This window comes from Hylobates moloch, unplaced genomic scaffold (assembly GCF_009828535.3).
Source record: "Hylobates moloch isolate HMO894 unplaced genomic scaffold, HMol_V3 SCAFFOLD_5, whole genome shotgun sequence".
Classification (NCBI taxonomy): Eukaryota; Metazoa; Chordata; class Mammalia; order Primates; family Hylobatidae; genus Hylobates; species Hylobates moloch.
This window is the reverse complement of record NW_026652280.1, coordinates 117,208,766-117,229,769: the sequence shown is the minus strand read 5'-3', so window position 1 is coordinate 117,229,769 and position 21,004 is coordinate 117,208,766. Positions and strand designations below refer to the sequence as shown.

At 43.5% G+C, this 21,004-nt stretch overlaps 1 protein-coding gene across 1 annotated transcript; it reads right to left on the bottom strand.

Annotated features, from left to right (window-relative positions):
- Positions 1 to 12,056: 12,056 nt before the first annotated feature.
- Positions 12,057 to 18,957, bottom strand: LAMTOR5 (late endosomal/lysosomal adaptor, MAPK and MTOR activator 5). The gene is made up of 4 exons (XM_032155055.2): positions 18,617 to 18,957; positions 17,340 to 17,401; positions 14,954 to 15,071; positions 12,057 to 12,387 (listed from the first exon to the last, which is right to left on the bottom strand). The coding sequence occupies exons 1-4, from the start codon at positions 18,895 to 18,897 to the stop codon at positions 12,327 to 12,329; spliced, it is 522 nt and encodes a 173-aa protein (XP_032010946.1). The 5' UTR covers positions 18,898 to 18,957; the 3' UTR covers positions 12,057 to 12,326.
- Between the last annotated feature and the right edge of the window lie 2,047 nt (positions 18,958 to 21,004).

The following is a 21,004-nucleotide window of genomic DNA, read 5'->3' as shown; positions in this document are numbered from 1 at the left end:
AAATCCAAGGCAGTTGATTCAGTGGACCAGAAACTAATCTCAACTTTTAAACTTTTTATCTGAAAGGGAACGTTCATACATTGTTGGTGGGAATGCAAATTAGTTCAGCCATTCAGCCACCGTGCAAAGCAGTTTGGAGATTTCTGAAAGAACTAAAAATTGAACTACCATTTGACCCAGTAATCCCATTCCTGGGTATATACCCAAACGAAGATAAATTGTTCTACCAAAAAGCCACATGCACTTTTATGTTCACTGCAGCATTATTCACAATAGCAATGACATGGAATCAACCTACGTGCTCATCAACAGTGGGTTGGATAAAGAAAATGTGATACATAGACACCATGGAATACTACACAGCCGCCATAAAAAAGAACAAAATCATATCCTTTGCAGCAATATGGATGCAGCTGGAGACTATTATCTTGAGCAAATTGATGCAGAAACAACCAAATACTGCATGTTCTCACTTATAAGTGGGAGCTAAACATTGGGTACATATGGACGTGAAGAGGGGAACCACAGACACTGGGGACTACAAAATAGGGAGGGAGGAGAGTTGAAAAACTCCCTATTGGGTGCTATGCTCACTACCTGGGTGCTGGGTTCAATTATACTCTAAATCTCAGCATCACACAATATACCTTTGTAACAAACCTACACATGTACCCCCTGAATCTAAAATAAAAGTTGGAATTTAAAACAAAACAGCAAAAAAACCTTTTTCCCTATGACATAAAACCACTTGTAATTTTTTTTTAAACCCCTCAGTTACAGATGAAGTCTGCCTGATGCAACTAAGGACTTAGTTACCTGGAAAGCCTGACCTCAGTGACTGTGGGGTGGCCACTCCTAGAACTGTACTCAGTGTCCCTCCCCAAGGTCTGCAAGCCAGTTTCTTGGAGAAGCTGTGCGTCACCCTGCTGGTCCTCTGGGTGAACTCTTAAGAGAAATAGAAAGGGAAGGGGAGCCTTGAGTTTAGGAATTCTCCTTAGAAAACACTTGCTAAATGTAAATATTTTTGGAGCTAAACAGACATGGCAACGAAATGCGATACCTGCTCATTGAATATATCCTAGATCAGAAAAAAAAGTTGTAAAAGACAGTTTGTGGGGACAATTGGGGAAATTTGAATATGGACTGTATAATACAGAACACTGTACCAAGGTTAATCTCTTGGATATGATGGTGATCTTGTGGTTCCACAAGAGAATATTCTTAGGAGACACATGCTAAAGTATTCAGGAGTAACATGACACCATGCTACCTTCTCCCAATCGGTTCTGTAAAATAAACAAGTATATATAAAGAATGATAGCAAAAAGAAAATGTAAATGTTCTGAGGAAGGGGGAACAGTACTCATTAGTTCCCCTGTCGGGTGGAAGGCTGACTGTTTCTAACTGGAAAGGAAAGTCAGCTGGCAGGGTGTGTGGAATGGCCATCTGGTGAGCAGGCTGGGTGGGGAGAGATGCCAGTCATCGCTAGAAACCAACCCAACACACAGTCCCATTCCCATCTTACCTTTGATGTGGTGTTCAGCAAAGAAATCCTCCACAGATGGGGCAATTAAGGAAGAAAAATAAATTACACCGTTTTCTGGAATGTTACTCTTTTTCTAAGGCATTTCATTTTGCTGCACTGTGAAAACAAATGAGCATTGTAAGAGCCAAGGAGGGCTCAGACGATTTAGGCCCTCCTGCTAGTGGACTTTACTTCCTGAGGGGAGGAGGAAAGACTGTGATTTGATGTCATCTCAGGCCCTCCCTCTACCCACAGTCACTCAGAAAGTAGAATATTTTTGCCGCAGGCTCAAAAGCAAGCATGAAGTAAACTAAGTGGAAAGTCCTTTTGGCGACTATGCTCAAAGCAGGGGGATGGGGTTCCAGAGCTCTCATACACTTGTCTTCAAAGTTCCTCAGGGAACTTCTCACGACATGCTTATTTTACAGGAGAGTATAAAACTCCTGGATGGGTGGCGAGAGAGGCATTTCCTGGGCCACAAACAGTAATCTTCAGTAAGCTCAACCCATTCGTGTGGCCTTTTGTATATTGACTAAAGATTCTGGTTATTAATTTGGGGTTTCAGACCCCATTTTAATTGCATTTTTGAGACCTGATTACCTCAACCACCTCCTGCAAAAGACCGTATGCTCGTAGTAATTTTAATGAGATTGTTTTTTATTATATTTTGGAAATGGTTGAGGCTGAGACCCCTAGAAAATTACTGGGATAATTCAACTTTCTCTTCCCACTTCCTCCCTCTACTCTACCCTCCACATAAGACAAAACAAAACAAACAAGTCAAATGGGAAATTGTCTTTCGTCTCCCACACCAATATTCCAGATTTTAAACCAGAGTATATTTTAGACGAAAGGATGTGTTTTTAGTTTTATCTGCAAAATCTGCACATATTTATGCATGTTCCTTTTTAAAAAGCAAGAGGCTTCTCAGGTTCTTAAAATCAAACTCTATAATACTTTTTGATTAAAGTGCTTGCAGAAGGACAGCTTAGTGGTTTGGGAGGGTGCCCTGTAAGTGTAACCATGGAAGGATTATGCAGTTATATGATGCTGGTGGCAGGGATCAAATAAACATTCAGCAGAAGGAGAAAACCCAAAGAGAGAAGGCAAATGCTTTTCAGAGAGCTGTTTGTAATTATGAATACATTCTAGACAACTTTTTTTTTTTTTTTTTGAGACAGAGTCTCACTCTGTCACCCAGGCTGGAGTGCAGTGGTGCAATTTCAGCTCCCTGCAACTTCTGCCTCCCGTGTTCAAGCGATTCTCCTGTCCCAGTCTCCCAAGTAGCTGCGACTGCAGGCGCACATCACCACGCCCGGCTAATTTTTTGTATTTTAGTAGAGACGGGGTTTCACTGTGTTGCCCAGGCTGGTCTCAAACTCCTCAGCTCAGGTAATCCGCCTGCCTTAGCCTCCCAAAGTGCTGGGATTACAGACGTAAGTCACAGTGGCCAGCCTGAAAACATTTTTTAGTAAACAAGACTGATTTATTTATTTTTTTGGTGGCACACTTGTTGCTCTTTTAAAGCAGGGCTATGATTTCTTTTTTTCTTGAGACAGGGTCTGCTCTGTTGCCCAGGCTGGAGTCAGTGGCATAATCATGGCTTACTGCATGCAGCCTTGACCTCCCCAGCTCAAGCAATCCTCCTATCTCAGCCTCCTGAGTAGCTGGGACTACAGACATGCACCACCATGCTCAGCTAATTAAAAAAAAATTTTTTTTCTTTTTTTTTTTTTTAGAGATGGGGGTTTCACTCTGTTGCCCAGGCTGTTTGCAATCTCCTGGGCTCAAGAGATCCTCCCATCTTGACCTCCCAAAGTATTAGGATTACAGGCATAAACCACTGTAATGGGCCAGCTATCTATAATTCTAATCACAGGATGAAATGAGGCTAGACTTTATATATATTTTTCTCACACACACACACACAGAGGAATATATATATACACACGTATATACATATAGGAACATATACAACTGGGAACTTAGATTTCAGGAGGGTTCCTACCATTCCTTAGATGATAATAGTGAATCATTGTGCCTAAACTATGTAAACAATACATATATATGTGTGTATATATATTCCTATTCATCTTTGTCTTATAATAGGCTTTATATTGATAGAGAACTCTGATGCTAATGCCTGGGGTCAGATTTGAAATGCAGCAGAACAGGAGAGGCCAAGAGGGCAGCAAAGTAATCAGAGATGAACTCCTTCGAACATATGTTTCATAGAGGCACATGAACAGAAATGCAGGCTTGGTGATAATCTCAGTTTTATCATTTTTTAAGCCCATAGACTCTGGGCAATTTACTCTCTTTGAGTCTGTTTCTAAAACTCTAAAGTGTAGCTAATATTTTACAAGGTTGTTGTGAGGATTAACAACATATAATGTAAGATGACTGCACATTGGACCTACTATTGGTACTTGGTTCATGAAAAATAATTTGTTAGTCAAATGAGGCCTAATAGCAAGAAGAAAGAATTCTTAAGCCACCTTTGGGATACTAGTTAACATTTTGGCATCTGTACCCAATTGCCTTAATAAAGCCTATAGGGTCTTTAACGAAACATAAACAATTCCCTCAACTTCTAACCTTTTAACTCTTGGCCCTAAAGCTATTCAGCAAGAATGCAGCATGATTTGGCAATCACCACTATTACCCTCATCCCACTGTCAAACATAGCCAGCCCAGGAATAATTTTTAACACTTATGGATTTAGACTTTAATAAGCTTTACCAACTAGGATTAAGATATTTTATTTTTAGTTGACTCTCTCCTTGCCCTCATTCAATCCTTGTGCAGAAAAGAGTTAACATCGCTGGCCTGAGATTCCTATTCTTTGAAAGGCCTGTTTACATGGTTGGCCTCTGGCTGGCAACTGGGAACTTAGATTTCAGGAGGGTTCCTACCATTCCTTAAATGATAATAGTGAATCATTGTGCCAAACTACGTAAACAATACAATTTTTATGCTGAACATTTGCTTTCTTTTCGGGAGCCTGGAATTTTGATATGTGCTAGGCAGAGAGGGTACTTTGGTGACCAGCCCCCTTAGGCACTGAGTCTCTACTAAGCTTTCTGGATTGGCAACATTTCACACATGTTGTTACAACTCATTGCTGGAGGAATTAACTGCATCCTGTGTATCTTCACTGATAGACGAATTCTTGCAAGCTTCTGCCTGGTTTCTTCTGGACTTTGCCCCATCCTCCTTTTGCCTTTGTTGAGTCAGCTTTGTATCCTTTCACTTTAATAAACCATGTAAGTACAACAACTAAATGCTCAGTCCTGTGAGTCATCCTAGTGAATTATCAAACCTGAGGGGTTGAATGAGTCTGGGTTCTCGAGAAAGAATAGAATATTCTCCAGAGCAAGAACCAGTGATGAGGGAGGAGATATTGAGGTTGATTTACTATGAGAATTGACTCACATGATTATGGAGACTGAAAAGCCTGCACTCTGGTCAGCAAGCGGGACACTCAGAGTTGATGGTGTAGTTCCACTCTGAGTCCAGAAGCCTGAAAAGCAGAAGTGCTGATGGTGTAAGTTTTAGTTTGAGAGGGCCTGAGAACCAGCCAGGAGAGCCATTTGTGTAAGTTCCATTCTGAGTCTGAGTCCAAAGTCAGGAGAAGACTGATGTCCCAATTCCAAGACAGTCAGGCAGTGAGAAATTCTTTCTTAGCCTTTTATTCTGTTCAGGCCTTTAAGGGATTGCATGAGTTCCACCCACATTGGGGAGGGCAGTCTTCTGCAGTCTACTGATTCAAATGCTGATCTCATCCAGAAACACCTTCACAGTTACACCCCAAAATAATGTTTAGCCAAATACCTGAGCATCCCATAGCCCGGCCAAGCTGACACATAAAATTAACTATTATAGAAGTGTCCTGGGACTCCCTCATACAAGCATACTTTAGTTTTGGCTCTGTACAGACTAGAAAATAAGCCTTTTCCAGCCTCAAGCTCTTTCCAGCACGTCTTGTGTTTCATTGATAAATTGGATACATTATATCCTACCTCAAAGGGTGCTCTGAAAAATAAATGAGAATGTATGTTCATTTATTTCATTCAATAAAAACAGTTGCTTCCTATGTGCCAGACGCTGTGCCAGACAGGGGGGGATATGTGGTAGACACAGGGTGGCATGAGATGTGGCTCAAGGGGTTAGCAGGGGCTAAATCATGCAGGGATTGGGAAGTCACGGTTAGAACTTAATTTTTTTTTTTGAGACAGGATCTCACTCAGTCACAGCCCAGGCTGGAGTGCAATGGCACGATCTCATCTCACTGCAACCTCCGCCTCCTGGGTTCAAGTGATTCTTGTGCCTCATCCTCCTGAGTAGCTGGGATTATGTGCACCACCACACCCAGCTAATTTTTTTGGATTTTTAGTAGAAATGGGGTTTCACCATATTGGCCAGGCTGGTCTCAAACTCCTGACCTCAAGTGATCTGCCCATCTCGGCCTCCCAGAGTGCTAGGATTACAGGTGTGAACCACTGTGCCCAGCCATAATTTTTCAATTCTAAATGCAATGGGAGGCTGTTCATGGTGGCTCACACCTATAATCCCGGTGTTTCTGGAATTGGTGGGTTCTTGGTCTAACTGACTTCAAGAATGAAGCCACGGACCCTCCCCATGAGTGTTACAGTTCTTAAAGGTGGCGTATCTGGAGTTTGTTCCTTCTGATGTTCAGATGTGTTCGGAGTTTCTTCCTTCTAGTGGGTTCATGGTCTCGCTGGCTCAGGAATGAAGCTACAGATCTTCCCCGTGACTGTTACAGTTCATAAAGACAGTGTAGACCCAAAGAGTGAGGAGTAGCAAGATTTATTGCAGAGTGAAAGAACAAAGCTTCCACACTGTGGAAAAGGACCAGGGCAGTTTACCACTCACTGCTGGCTCAGGCAGCCTGCTTTTATTCTCTTATCTGGCCCCACCCACATCCTGCTGATTGGTCCATTTTACAGAGAGCCAATTGGTCTGTTTTACAGAGAGCTGATTGGTCCATTTTGACAGGATGCTGATTGGTGCGTTTACAATCCCTGAGCTAGACACAAAAGTTCTCTACATCCCCACTAGATTAGCTAGATACAGAGTGTCGATTGGTGTATTTACAAACCCTGAGCTAGACACAGAGTGCTGACTGGTGCATTTACAAACCCTGAGCTAGACACAGAGTGCTGACTGGTGCATTTACAAACCTTGAGCTAGATACAGAGTGCTGATTGGTGCATTCACAATCCCTTAGCTAGACGTAAAGATTCTCCAAGTCCCCACCAGATTAGCTAGACACAGAATGCTGATTGGTGCATTTACAAACCTTGAGCTAGACACAGAGTGGCCATTGGTGTATTCACAATCCCTTAGCTAGACATAAAGATTCTCCAAGTCCCCACCAGATTAGCTAGATACAGAGTGCCAATTGGTGCATCCACAAACCCTGAGCTAGACACAGGGTGCTGATCGGTGTGTTCACAAACCTTGAGCTAGACACAGAGTGCTGATTGGTGCACTCACAATCCCTTAGCTAGACGCAAAGGTTCTCCAAGTCCCCACTACCCTCAGAAGGCCAGCTGGCCTCACCCAGTGGATCTTGCACTGGGGTCGCAGGTGGAGCTGCCCGCCAGTCCCATACCATGCGCGCACACTCCTCAGCCCTTGGGCGGTCGATGGGACTGGGTGCCGTGGAGCAGGGGGCGGCGCTCGTCGGGGAGGCTCAGGCAGCGCAGGAGCCCACAGCCGGGTTGGGGAGGTGCGGGGGAGACTCAGACATGGCAGGCTGCAGGTTCCAAACCCTGCCCCGCGGGGAGGCAGCTAAGGCCTGGCGAGAAATCGAGCACAGCTCTGGTGGGCCAGCACTGCTGGGGCACCCCGTGCACCCTCCACAGCTGCTGGCCTGGGTGCTAAGCCCTTCACTGCCCGGGGCCGCTCCAAGCGTGGGGCCCGCCAAGCCCACGCCCACCCGGAGCTCTAGCTGGCCCGCAAGTGCAGCGCACAGCTCCGGTTCCCGCCCTTGCCTCTCCCTCCACACCTCCCCGCAAGCCGAGGGAGCCGGCTCCGGCCTCGGCCAGCCCAGAGAAGGGCTCCCACGGTGCGGCGGCGGGCTGAAGGGCTCCTCAAGCACAGCCAGAATGGGCGCCGAGGCCGAGGAGGCACCAAGAGCGAGCGAGGACTGCGAGGGCTGCCAGCACGCTGTCACCTCTCACGGGCACTTTGAGAGGCCAAGGTGGGTGGATCAGTTGAGGCCAGGAGTTTGAAACCAACCTGGCCAACATGGCGAAACCCTGTCTCTATGCAAAAATTAGCCAGGTGTTGTGGTGCATGCCTGTAATCCCAGCTACTTGGGATGCTGAGGCATGAGAAGCGCTTCAACCTGGGAGGAAGAGGGTTGCAGAGAGCCGAGATGGTGCCACTACGCCCCAGCCTGGGTGACAGAGTGACACTCTGTTTCAAATAAATAGATAAATAAATAAATAAATAAAATGTAAATGCAATGAGATGCTCCTTAGGGGAGGTTTAGCATTGTGCCTGGTAAACAGCAAGCACTCAGCATATGCTTGCTATTAAGGATTACCACCAAGATGCTCTGTCAACATCTAAAATCAAACCCAGTCATCTTTTTGCTGTTATTGAGTTCACTGCTTTTTTTTCTAAGGCACCCAGTTCTATCACCTAGACTAGAAAATTCAATCATCTTTAATTCTTCATTCTCCTTTATTCCCTTTCTGCCAAAGTTTTTTATTTTATTTTTTTTGAGATCGCGTTTTGCTTTTGTTGCCCAGGCTGGAGTGCAGTGGCACGATCTCACTGCAACCTCCCCCTCCTGGGTTCAAGCGATTCTCCTGCCTCACCCTCCCGAGTAGCTGGGATTACAGGCATGTGCCACCATGCCCAGCTAATTTTGTATTTTTAGTAGAGATGGGGTTTCTCCATGTTGGTCAGACTGGTCTTGAACTCCCGACCTCAGGTGATCCACCCACCTCAGCCTCCCAAAGTGCTGGGATTACAAGTATGAGCCACCGCACCTGGCCTAATTTGCTTTTTTTGTCTCTTACATTTGATCCTGAGCTAATATCTTGTGGAACCTATTTCTTCTCTAAAATGGGGATAATACCTTGTAAGACTGAGGATCAAATGAGGTAAATGAATGTAAATTGCTTAGCATGTGGCAAAAACTCACTAAAGATTGGCTGTTATTACTTTGGGCTAGGAACTGGAGATACATAGATGAACAAAAGGAAGCTCACCTTGAAAAAAATGAGCTCTTTCTACAAATTAATTTTTTTTTTCTTTGAGATGGAGTCTCACTCTGTCACCCAGGCTGGAGTGCAGTGGTGCAATGTTGGCTCACTACAACCTCTGCCTCCCAGGCTCAAGCGATTCTCCTGCCCCAGCCTCTCAAAGTAGCTGGGATTGTAGGTGCTTGCCACCACACCCAGCTAATTTTTATATTTTTAGTAGAGATGGGGTTTCACCATGTTGACCAGGCTGGTCTTGAACTCCTGACCTCAGATGATCCACCTGCCTCGGCCTCCCAAAGTGCTGGGATTATAGGCGTGAGCCACGGCGCCTGGCCACTACAAATTAATTTTAAAGCTCTACCTTTACTCCCACCTGCTCCAAAATCCAATCTGCTAATAGGATAAAGCCTAGATTTCTTAAAAAGCAGATATTCAGGTTCCTTGAGTTAGCTGCCCTACCTTTCAGCTTTTTCACCTCCTACCTCACAGACCAAACTAAGGCATTTGCTATTACATATTCCTTTTGGTTTATCCACTCTTTACACTGCCATTTCCTCTTCCTGGAAACCCCATATTCCTTTTACTGCAAGCATCCATTCATTCTATCTTTGGAGGCTCAGTTTGTACTACAAAACTCTTTTGTGGGGCCAGGCATGATTGCTCACACCTGTAATCCCAGCACTTTGGGAGGCCAAGGTGGGAGGATTGCTTGAGGTCAGGAGTTCAAGACCAGCCTGGCCAACATGGCAAAACTGTCTCTACTAAAAATACAAAAATTAGCCAGACATGGTGCTGTGCGCCTGTAGCCCCAGCTACTCGGGAGGCTGAGGCACAAGAATCACTTGCACCTGGGAAAGCAGAGGTTGCAATGACTCAAGATTGTGTCACTACACTCCAGCCTGGGCGATAGAGCAGGACCCTGTCTCAAAAACAAAAAAATAAAGAAAACCTCTTGTACTAGTTATATACTCATCTATTCAGCAATTATTCAGTGCCTACTCTGTTCTAGGTGCTTAGGATATATATGTAAATAAGACAAAGGGGCTGGGTGCGATGGCTCACGCCTGAAATCCTAGCACTTGGGAGGCCGAGGCAGGTGGATCGTTTGAGGCCAAGAGTTTGAGACCAGCGGGCCCAACATGGCAAAACACTGTCTCTACTAAAAATACAAAAATTAGCTGGGCGTGGTGGCGTGTGCCTGTAGTCCCAGCTACTCGGGAGGCTGAGGCACAAGAATCACTTGAACCCGGGAGGCGGAGGTTGCAGTGAGCCGAGATTGTGCCACTGCACTCCAGCCTGGGTCACAGAGTGAGACTGTCTCAAAAAAAAAAAAAAAAAAAAAAGACAAAGCTTGTGCCCTCAAAGCGTGTACATTATTGGGGAAGTCAGACATAAAACAACATGTATGTCAGGTATTAATAAGTATGGTGAAGACCATACATATATATCCTATCTAAAGTACAAGCTCAAGGGCTGGAGCTATGTCTTACTAAAAATCTTTGCTGTTCTCACATAGCACCTTATATTTGTAGATGCTTAATATTTTTGGATAAATAATATCCTGGAGGTTTTTATACTGTCAAATGTTAAATTGCTAGAGCAACATAACTACATTCAAGTTCAACAAATCAGTCTTTTGTGCCTGCTTATGCACAATTCTGTTGTTGAGAACTATAAAGGTTGAAGCGAACCTTTTTTTATTTTTTGAGACAGTGGCTTGCTCTGTCACCCAGGCTAGGGTGCAGTGGCGTATCATCAACGTCAACCTTCTGGGCTCAAGTGATCCTCCTGCCTCAGCCTCCCAAGTAGCTGGGACTACAGGCCCATGCCACCATGCCTGGTTAATTAAAAAAAACTTTTTTTGTAGAGATGGGGGTCACACTATGTTGCCCAGGCTGGTCTTGGCTTAAGCCATCCTCCTGCTTTGACCTCCCAAAGTGTTGGGATTACAAGGCATGAGTCACTGTGCCCAGCCAGACCTATACTTTTCAAATGTAAAAATTTATTTTCTAGCCAACACGTCCTATTTGGTGGTCTGGGTGTTAAAGAGTACAGACTCAGCTGGGAGCGGTGGCTCACGCCTATAATCCCAGCACTTTGGGAGGCTGAGGCAGGCGGATCACGAGGTCAGGAGATTGAGACCATCCTGGCTAACACAGTGAAACCCCATCTCTACTAAAATACAAAAAATTAGCCGGGTGTGGTGGCGGGCGCCTGTAGTCCCAGCTACTCAGGAGGCTGAGGCAGGAGAATGGCGTGAACCCGGGAGGCAGAGCTTGCAGTGAGCTGAGATCGTGCCACTGCACTCCAGCCTGGGCAACAGAGCGAAAAAAGAGTACAGACTCTAAATTGGAGTCCTGAGTCCAAATGATGACTCTGGTAATTTCATAGCCTTAGTTACACAAACCTAAGATAGGGTAAGTAAGAGTACCTACTGTATAGGGTTGTTAAGGATAATTAAATGAGTTCCTGGCATATAGTATACTTGATCCTTGAACAACATTCAAGGGTCAGCTTACACATGAAATTTCTTTCACCTCTGCCACCCCTGAGACAGTGAGACAAACCCTCCTTTTCAGACTACTCAATGTGAAGATGACAAATATAAAGACCTTTATAATGATCCACTTCTACTTAATGAATATTGAATATATTTTATCTTCCTTATAGTTTTAATAACATTTTCTCTAGCTTACTTTACTGTAAGAATATAGTATATAATACATAAAACAGCCGGGCGTGGTGGCTCATTGCCTGTAATCCCAGCACTTTGGGAGGCCGAGGCGGGTGGATCACGAGGTCAGGAGATCGAGATGATCCTGGCCAACATGGCGAAACCCCGTCTCTACTAAAAATACAAAAATCAGCCGGGTGTGGTGTCGTGCGCCTGTAGTCCCAGCTACTCTGGAGGTTGAGGCAGGAGAATCGCTTGAACCCGGGAGGCGGAGCTTGCAGTGAGCCGAGATCACACCACTGCACTCCAGCCTGGTGACACAGCAGGACTCTGTCTACCAAAAAAAAAAAAACAAAAAACAAAAAAAAGAAGACATAAAACATAGAAAACTAGTGTTACTGTTTAAGTCAGTAGGCTACTGACGGGTCAAAAGTTATATGTAGATTTCTGACTGCACAGCGGTGGGATCCATGGACGTACCTGTGAGAATATAGGTATTTCAGGAAGCTTCTTAAACAAAAATAATTTAGAACAAAGACCTTTTAAAAAAATTACAATTTGATAACTGAACAAAAAGAACATTTGGTTAAGTTTAAAGAATCTAGAAAAGATCCATTTTCCTCCAAACAGATTTATTGAATATAGCAAAATTCTATATACAAAGTGACCTGGACCTGCTGCTTCAAAACATGATCCTTTCTTACTATCTTGATAGTCGGTCCATAGAGCATTAGAAAGCAATTGACTCTTAAATAAATAGAAAAGTGCCCAATGCACATTAAATGAATGGCCTAACTACTGGAACTTTAGTATTTCTATAAGGTAATTAACATAGGTAGGATCCAGTTCCTATGACAGGCTGCTGAAGAACAGATATGAGGCGTCAAGAGGCCATTTTGTGCACTGCCACTGTGATGCCATCATGTTTCTGGATCATAATGTTCCTGAAATGCAAGGAAGAAAATATTCAGTAAAACGTTATCAGTGGGACTTCACTGTAAGATTAAAGATGTTGTTTGGTTTAGGATACAATGTATAAAATAATGTAATTGTTTCTATGTATAAAAGCAATATTTAAACATAACAAAACATTTGGGAAATATATAAACATACAGCATATGAACATGAAATGAATCCTTAATCCTACTACACACAGACAACCACTGTTAATATTTCCCTGGTTCTTTGTTTTGGTTTTTTTGAGGCACTGTCTTGCTATGTTGCCCAGGCTGGCCTCAAACTCCTGGGTTCAAGCAATCCACATAGCACCTTATATTTGTAGATGCTTAATATTTTTGGATAAATAATATCCTGGAGGTTTTTATACTGTCAAATGTTAAATTGCTAGAGCAACAGAACTACATTCAAGTTCAACAAATCAGTCTTTTGTGCTTGCTTATGCACAATTCTGTTGTTGAGAACTATAAAGGTTGAAGCGAATCTTTTTTTTTTTTTTTGAGACAGTGGCTTGCTCTGTCTGTCCTGCTTCAGCCACCTCAGTAGCTGGAACTACAAAAAAAAGGCTTTCCTGGTCCTTGTTTTCTCTGCATGTATATGATACAGTCATGTGCTGCACAACAATGCTTCAGTCAACAGTGGACCCTACATATGATGGCGGTCCCGTAAGATTATAATGGAACTGAAAAATTCCTATTGCCTAGTGACCTTTTAACTGTCCCAGCGTTACACAGCACAACACACTACTCACATGTTTGTGGTAATGCTGGTGTAAACAAATTGTGCTGCCAGTCATAAAAAGTATAGCACATACAATTATGTACAGTACATAACACTTGATAATAATAAATGACTATGCTATGGTTTATGTATTTACTATACTTTTTTTCTTTTTTTTGAGATGGAGTCTTGCTCTGTTGCCCAGGCTGGAGTGCAGTGGCATGATCTCAGCTCACTGCAACCTCTGCCTCCCAGGTTCAAGCAATTCTCCTGCCTCAGCCTCCTGAGTAGCTAGGATTACAGGTGCCTGCCACCATGCCTAATTTTCGTATTTTTAGTACAGACAGGGTTTCACCGTGTTGGTTAGGCTGGTCTCGCACTCCTTACCTCAAGTGATCTGCCCGCCTTGGCCTCCCAAAGTGCTGGGATTACATGTGTGAGCCACCATGCCCGGCCTACTTTTTATCATTATTTTAGAGTATACTACTCCTACTTATTAAGACAAGGTTAACTATAAAACAGCCTCAGACAGGTCCTTTAGGAGGTATTCCAGAAGGTATCATCATTACAGGAGATGACAACTCCATGCACGTTACTGCCCTGGATGACCTTCCAGTGGGAGATGTGGAGGTAGAAGACAGTAATATTGATGATCCTGACCCTGTGCAGGCCTAGGCTAATGTGTGTTTCTTCTTTGTTTTTAACAAAAAAGTCTAAAAAGTGAAAAAAAAAAATTTAGAAAAATAATTTTTGTACAGCTGTACAATTGTTTTAAGTGTTATTATAAAGGTCAAAAAGTTTTATTGACTCACTCAGAGCAACTTCCAGTCTTGTAAGCTCCATTCATGGTAAGTGCCCTATTCAGATATACCTTTTAAAAAATTTCTCTATACCATATTTTTACTGTATCTTCTCTATGTTTAGATACATAAATACCACTGTTATAACTGCCTACATTATTCAGGCTACAAATCTTTGTAGTCTAAGAGCAATACAGCCTAGGTGTGTAATAGGGTATACCACCTAGGTTTAAGTACACTCTATGATGTTCATACAACAAAATTGCCTGACACATTTCTCAGAACGTATCCCCATTGTTAAGCAATGCATGACTGTATGTTTTTTCTTTTTACAAGGCTGTGATAGTAGCAGTTGTATATATATACTTTTTTTCACATATTATTCTGAGGACCATCACTTGGAATATCTTTAGTAATTTTATTACTTTAGAAGTAATTTTTGTCTGGGCGCAGTGACTCATTCCTGTAATCCCAGCACTTTGGGAGGCTGAGGTGGGCAAATTACTGGAGCCCAGAAGTTCGAGACCAGCCTGGTAAACATGGTGAAACCTCATCTCTACAAAAAAAATACAAAAATTAGCTGGGTGTGGTAGTGCACACCTGTAGTCTCAGCTACAACTCGGGAGGCTGAGTTGGGTGAATCACTTGAGCCTGGTGGGGTTGAGGTCACAGTGACCCATGATCACAACACTGTACTCCAGCCTGGTGACAGGGCAACACCCTGTCTCAAAAAGAAAAAAAAAAAAGTAATTTTTATTCTCTGATTAGTTTTCCTTTGTGCTATTTATTACTTTCTTTTTGTTGTTAAACTGATAGCTTCTGCCAATTCTGATTCTTCATTTAAATAGTATTGTGGCCTGAGAGCACATTAGCTTTAGGGATCAACTTGTCTGTTCCTGTGGTCCAAACGATTAAGAACTTTTCCCAAAGTAGTCTGAATAAGGAATCATTGATGAACAAAGGGTCAGCCCCGGCCAATTTTACCAGGAATTTTTCTGAACAAAAAGGAAAGGATCTGCTGAAATCTACTCACCCATTATCTGATTCTAGACACACCACAGGAATATCAGTGGGGTCAGAGGTTAGTTTAGCTGCTTGCTGGGCTAGAACAGATATCACTCCAGCATGCTCATCTGACAGGGTCCCACGGCCTGGAAAATAGAGATGATATATGTCACCTGATTGCTCACAGAGTATTTCTGCTAGAATAAGCTAGCTGGCTGTTTTAAAATGTCAACAGAATTGTCTTTTTATTAACGTTTGTATTAGTCTGTATATATTATAGTAACTAAATCTCGGGTACAAAAGTACCTATAAATTCTAGGTACGAAAATTAATTACTAAGTGTACTTCACAATATATTTCTGTATATAAAGGCAACACAAAGTTAACTGTACCTGAAATCAAATCAGGTAATAGACATGCCACTATGGCAGAGCATATGGATGTATTATTACTATACAAAACATTTTGACCAGGTCCGATGCTGACGTTTGGGCCTTGAAGGTTTCTGGAAGGAACTCATTTAGTTTTAGATTTCCATACCTGAATTTCAGTCTTTCCATTAGTGAGCCTGGCAAATGCTTCCAAAAATTTACCCTTTTTCTCCCAAATGACTGATCTGCATGTTAAACATAACTGAGTTACACAGATTACCTCTTTCAGTTACCCTTCCAGTAAAAATTCAGAGCTTTAAACATTCCTGCGTTAGGAGCAACAAGTCTTGGGTTTACTAGTTGTCACTAATTAACTGAATGCTTTACTTATTTACCTTTCCAAACTTATTTCCTCATCTGTAATTGCTACCATTTATTAAGTATTATGTCTCAGTTCTATGTAAGCATTTTATACATATTATATAACCTTAAAATATCGTGATTAGGCCAGGTGTAGTGGCTCATTCCTGTAATCCCAGCACTTTGGGAGGCGGAGGTGGGTGGATCACCTGAGATAAGGAGTTCGAAACCAGCCTGGCCAACATGGTGAAACGCTGTATCTACTAAAAATACAAAAATTATCTGGGCGTGGTGGCAGGCGCCTGTAATCCCAGCTACTCAGGAGGCTGAGGCAGGAGAATTGCTTGAACCTGGGAAGCGGAGGTTGCAGTGAGCCAAGATCGTGCCACTGCACTCTAGCCTGGGTGACAGAGAAAAAAAAAAAAAAAAAATGTGATTAAGAGGCCTCAGGGGCCAGACAAAATTCCTAGCTTAAGGACTTACTAGCTGTATGACCTCAGGCAAGTTATTTAACCTCTGTGTATCAGTTTCTTTTTTTATTTTTTGAGACAGAGTCTCGCTCTTAGTCGTCCAGGCTGGAGTGCAATGGTGCAATCTCGGCTCACTGCAACCTCTGCCTCCCAGGTTCAAGCGATTCTCCTGCCTCAGCCTCCCGAGTAGCTGGGATTACAGGCACCTGCTACCATGCCTGGCTAATTTTTTTTGCATTTTTAGTAGAGATGTGGTTTCACCATGTTGGCCAGGCTAGTCTCGAACTCCTGACCTCAGGTGATCCACCCACCTCCGCCTCCCAAAGTGTTGGGATTACAGGTGTGAGCCACCGCACCCGGCCCCTTTTTTAAATTTTAAAAACATATATATATATGTTTATTTTAAAAATAGAGATGGGGGGGTCTCACTGTGTTGCACAGGCTGGTTATGAACTCCTGGGCTCAAGTCATCTGCCCACCTTGGCCTCCCAAAGTGCTGGGATTACAAGCGTGAGACACTGCACCTGGCCCCTCAATTTCTTTTTCTACCTCCCTGGGTTGTTTTGAGGAATAAAAGAGTATATGTAAAGCACTTACAATGGTGCTTGCCACATAACAGCTCGATAAATATAATTCTATGATTATTACCATTATTAAATAACAACCCAGTGAAGAAAATGAAGCCCTAAAAGGTAGTTTTTTGGTCCACGTTCACACTACTAACAAATGAAAGAGCAAGGGGTTGAGACCAGGTATGTCCAACACTGAAATCCCATTTTACTGCCTATTCACTTCTTGTTTAGCGTAGTTGAGCTTAAAAATTGTACACCACCCACCTTGCTGGGTTGTTGTGAAAATTAAAGATAATGTATTTAGAGCCTAGCAGTCTCAGCATATGGCATACATTCAATAAATAGTTAACAGCTGTCATTATCTGAAGTCCTTTCTAGACTCAATTTAAAATGATACAAATATTATTTTTAGTAGAGACAACTATTTATTGCTATAGGACTGCAAGGAACATCTTCCTTCATAAATACCAACTGAAAAGTTTCAATTTTCTGATACTGTTATTTGGAGATAATTTCTACTCTCAAACTCAGAACTGGCAAGGTAACAGGAAATAAAAACTAGAAAATAATGGCACGCTAGGCTCCAAGTCAACATCAGATGCTATGCAATTCATCAAATAGTTGGTATGAGAGATACTTACAACCCAGATTAAGTCCTTGTGAATCTGTGCACAGGACTCCAACAATGGAGGGATTCTTCATTCTAATTCCAGGAACACAAGAGAGTTGAAGTACATAATGGGAGAAAAAGGACTTAAATAAGTACAAACATACAGGTGTTCTATGTACCAGGCATTGTTTAAGTGCTTTAAATCAATGTTTCTCAATCTTTTTTCATTGTCACACCCTAAGAAAAAAATTAAGTTCTAGGGTCGGGCGCGATGGCTCACGCCAGTAATCCCAGCACTTTGGGAGGCCGAGGTGGGCGGATCACCTGAGGTCAGGAGCTCGAGACCAGCCTGACCAACATGGAGAAACCCTGTCTCTACTAAAAATACAAAATTAGCCGGGCGTGGTGGCGCATGACTGTAATCCCAGCTACTCGGGAGGCTGAGGCAAGAGAATCGCTTGAACCCGGGAGGCAGAGGTTGCGGTGAGCCGAGATCGCGCCATTGCACTCCAGCCTGGGAGACAAGAGCGAAACTCTGTCTCAAAAAAAAAAAAAGAAAAAAAATTAAGTTCTAATTAATTAATTGAAATAAACCAGTTTCTCTCTGATGAGAGAAAAAAATGTGCTAAGTACTGCTGAGTTTTGGAGGGCCACAAACACTGCGTGAAAAACATCTAGAATGTTTTCACTCTTGTTAAAAACGCATGTTTTAGTACTAACTCATTTAAAACAACTGTTGAAAAACTCAAGTTACCTACTGGAGGGTAAGTGGAAGCTGAGGGACATCGGTGGGAGGCAGGTGTCTCTCTGTACCCTTTATACTTTTCCAGTTTTGAATTTTACATAGATATTGCTTGTTCGAAAAATTTAAAGAATGATCTTTTATCTACTTAAGCACCAAGTAACTGATAGGTTACACACAGGAGATACGTGTTTGTTTACACTGCAGGGCTCGACTCTGCACAACTGGCACAATCTTCCCAAAAGTCAACCCGTTTCCTAAAACTTCCGCAGAACCACCCTGACCGTAAAGACGATTTCAACAACGAGCTAGGTAGTTTTGGCCCGTGGCCTGGGCCCGGAAGACTCGCTTAAGAGGGAATGTGCGGTGCCCGGCAGGATTTTAATTCTGGGTCACCCGCCCCGCCCTGCGGCCTTGGGTAGGGCTTAGCCCCCTCATCCCATGTCCCGGGGGTCGCGTGACGTCCCCGAGACGCCCTGCCCGGTACTCGCAGCTCGCGCCTTTCGTTCCGCTCAAGTTCTTCCGCCGCGACCTCAGGACAGGCCGAAGAGGCGCGCACTACTCACGTGTCTTCCAAGTGCTGCTCCAAGGTCGCCTCCATCCCACCCACCGACCACCCCGGCTCAGAACCCAGCAGCACCGCACGTCCTTCTCCACCACAGGCCTCAGTCACTTGACGCGAGCGGGGCGTGGACCGTAACGGCGCCTCCAAAGGGACAAAATTGATCACGGTGCAACGTCCGCGTTCTTTACTGGAAAACATCACTGCGCTTCCGCCGCACAGAGCCTGGCGAAGGCTTGAGCTGCCCGCGCGGTGACCGTCGAGGTGACCCGCAGCTGGCTCCATGGCGGAACCGGCCGGCACGGATTATTCCCCTCTCGGGAGAGAGGTCTGCAGCCGGGCCTCAGTGCTTCAGTTCGTGGCCTGGCATTTTGTGTCAGTGTTTTTTAACCTTTGGACCCTAGTTCAACCGACTCCGAGACCTAGGGGACACATCTTAAGTTTTACAGTAACCCAGGGGTCAGACAGGGTCTGATCTAGCCTGTGGGGCAAGTACGGGGAAGACACGGGACCTCTGGGAGGGGGTCAATAGGCTTGTAGGGGGAAAGACGCACACAGGGACTAAAGGACGAGATGGAGCAAGGTTCAACCCCCTAGCTGAGTGTTGGCAGTGTCGGGATTTTAACGAAGACATTGGTGCTTATTATGGTGAGGGGACTCAGGACAGTTTAGGGGAAGAGAGTGGCATTTGAGTCCTAACTCGTAAGGAAGACTGGGTACGACTACTTGAAAATAACTTTTAAAAATTAATTATAAAGCTGGTAAAAACAGGAAAACACCTATGGCCCCACTGTCCAAAGATGACTTTTAACTTCTTGGAGAATATCCTTTCAGATAGTTGTCTTTGCAAATGTATACTTTTAATGGTTTTTCGTTTGCCTTTTTAAAGTAATTTTTTTGGGGGACAGGGTCTTCCTCTGTCACCCAGGCTGTAGTGCAGTAGAACGATTATAGCTCATTGCAACCCCGACGTCCAGGGTTCAAGCTATCCTCCCCTCTCAGCCTCTCGACTGGCTAGGACCACAGCCTCAAGCCATCATGCCTGGCTAATTTTTACATTTTTTGTATAGATGGGGGTCTCGCTGTGTTTTCCAGGCTGGTCTTAAACTCCTTGCTTCAATAGATCCTCCCACTCCAGCCTCCCAAAATGTGATTACAGGCTGAGTCACCACGCCCAGCATGGTTTTTGTTTTTTTTTTTTTTGTAAGCAAAATTGACATACATACTGTAGGTACAATTCTGTAGCTGGCCTTCTTTACAGAGTTTAGAATAAATGTCTTTCCATGTCAAGTTTTCACTTACATCCTTTGTAATAGTTGCAAAATATTCCATTTTATAGCTGTATCTTAATTGTGGATTAAGGTTGGAGTGCAGTGGCACTATCATGGCTTAGTCCAGCCTCAGCCTCCTAGGTTCAAGCCATCTTCCCACCTCAGCCTCCCAAGAAGCTAGGACTACAGGGACCCACCACCACACCTAGCTAATTAAAAAAAAAACAAAAATTATAGAGATGGAGTCTCAGTGTGTAGGTGACCTTCCCTCCTTGGCCTCCCAAAGTGCTGAGATTGCAGGTGAGCCACTACACTTGGACTTTTTTTTTTTTTTTTTTGCTTTTGTTTGTTTTTTGTTTTAGCTATTACAATGCTGGTTGAATATCCTCATAGCTAAATATTTGTGCAGTTTTAAAATTTCCTTATAAGTTACTAGAAATGGAATGACTGGGTTAAAGGATATGGTCATTTTTTAAGACTCTTGATACATACTTACAAATTGCCTCCCGAAAAAGTGGTGCTAATTTACATTCAAATTGGTAAGCCTCACCCCCTCTGTGGATCATTCCTTGCTCTAAGTTTCCTCCGACTCTCTCATCTCCAGCTTTTTATTTTATTTTTTTATTTTTTATTTTATTATTATTATACTTTAAGTTTTAGGGTACATGTGTACATGTAACAAACCTCCAGCTTTTTACTCACAGCCTGCCTTCCAATCTGGGGCTCAGCTCCCAGATCGGAAGATACCAGACTTTGGTATTGAACCAGAGTCCAATACCCTGCACTGGCATTCAGAGTCCCTTTTTATTCTGCAGCTGTCATAGTGAAGCTTGCAGCTTCCTTGAAATTCCAGTTTGTTTATTTCTTAATTTTTTTGAGATGGAGTCTTGCTCTATCGCCCAGGCTGGAGTGCAGTGGCGCCATCTCAGCTCACTGCAACCTCTGCCTCCTGGTTCAAGTGATTCTTCTGCCTCAGCCTCCCGAGTAGCTGGGATTACAGGCATGCACCACCACATGTGGCTAATTTTTGTACTTGTAGTAGAGATGGGGTTTCACCATGTCGGCCAGGCTGGTCTCAAACTCCTGGCCTCAAGTGATCCGCCCACCTCGGCCTCCCAAAG

What these genes read in the sequence shown, in the direction of transcription:
- LAMTOR5 (XM_032155055.2), bottom strand. Translation starts at nt 18,897, where the DNA reads ATGGAGCCAGCTGCGGGTCACCTCGACGGTCACCGCGCGGGCAGCTCA. An exon ending in ACAAGGACTTAATCTGGGTT is followed by an intron (nt 15,072 to 17,339) that starts GTAAGTATCTCT and finishes TCTATTTTCCAG; the next exon opens with GCCGTGGGACCCTGTCAGAT. An exon ending in TGTCTAGAATCAGATAATGG is followed by an intron (nt 12,388 to 14,953) that starts GTGAGTAGATTT and finishes CTTGCATTTCAG; the next exon opens with GAACATTATGATCCAGAAAC.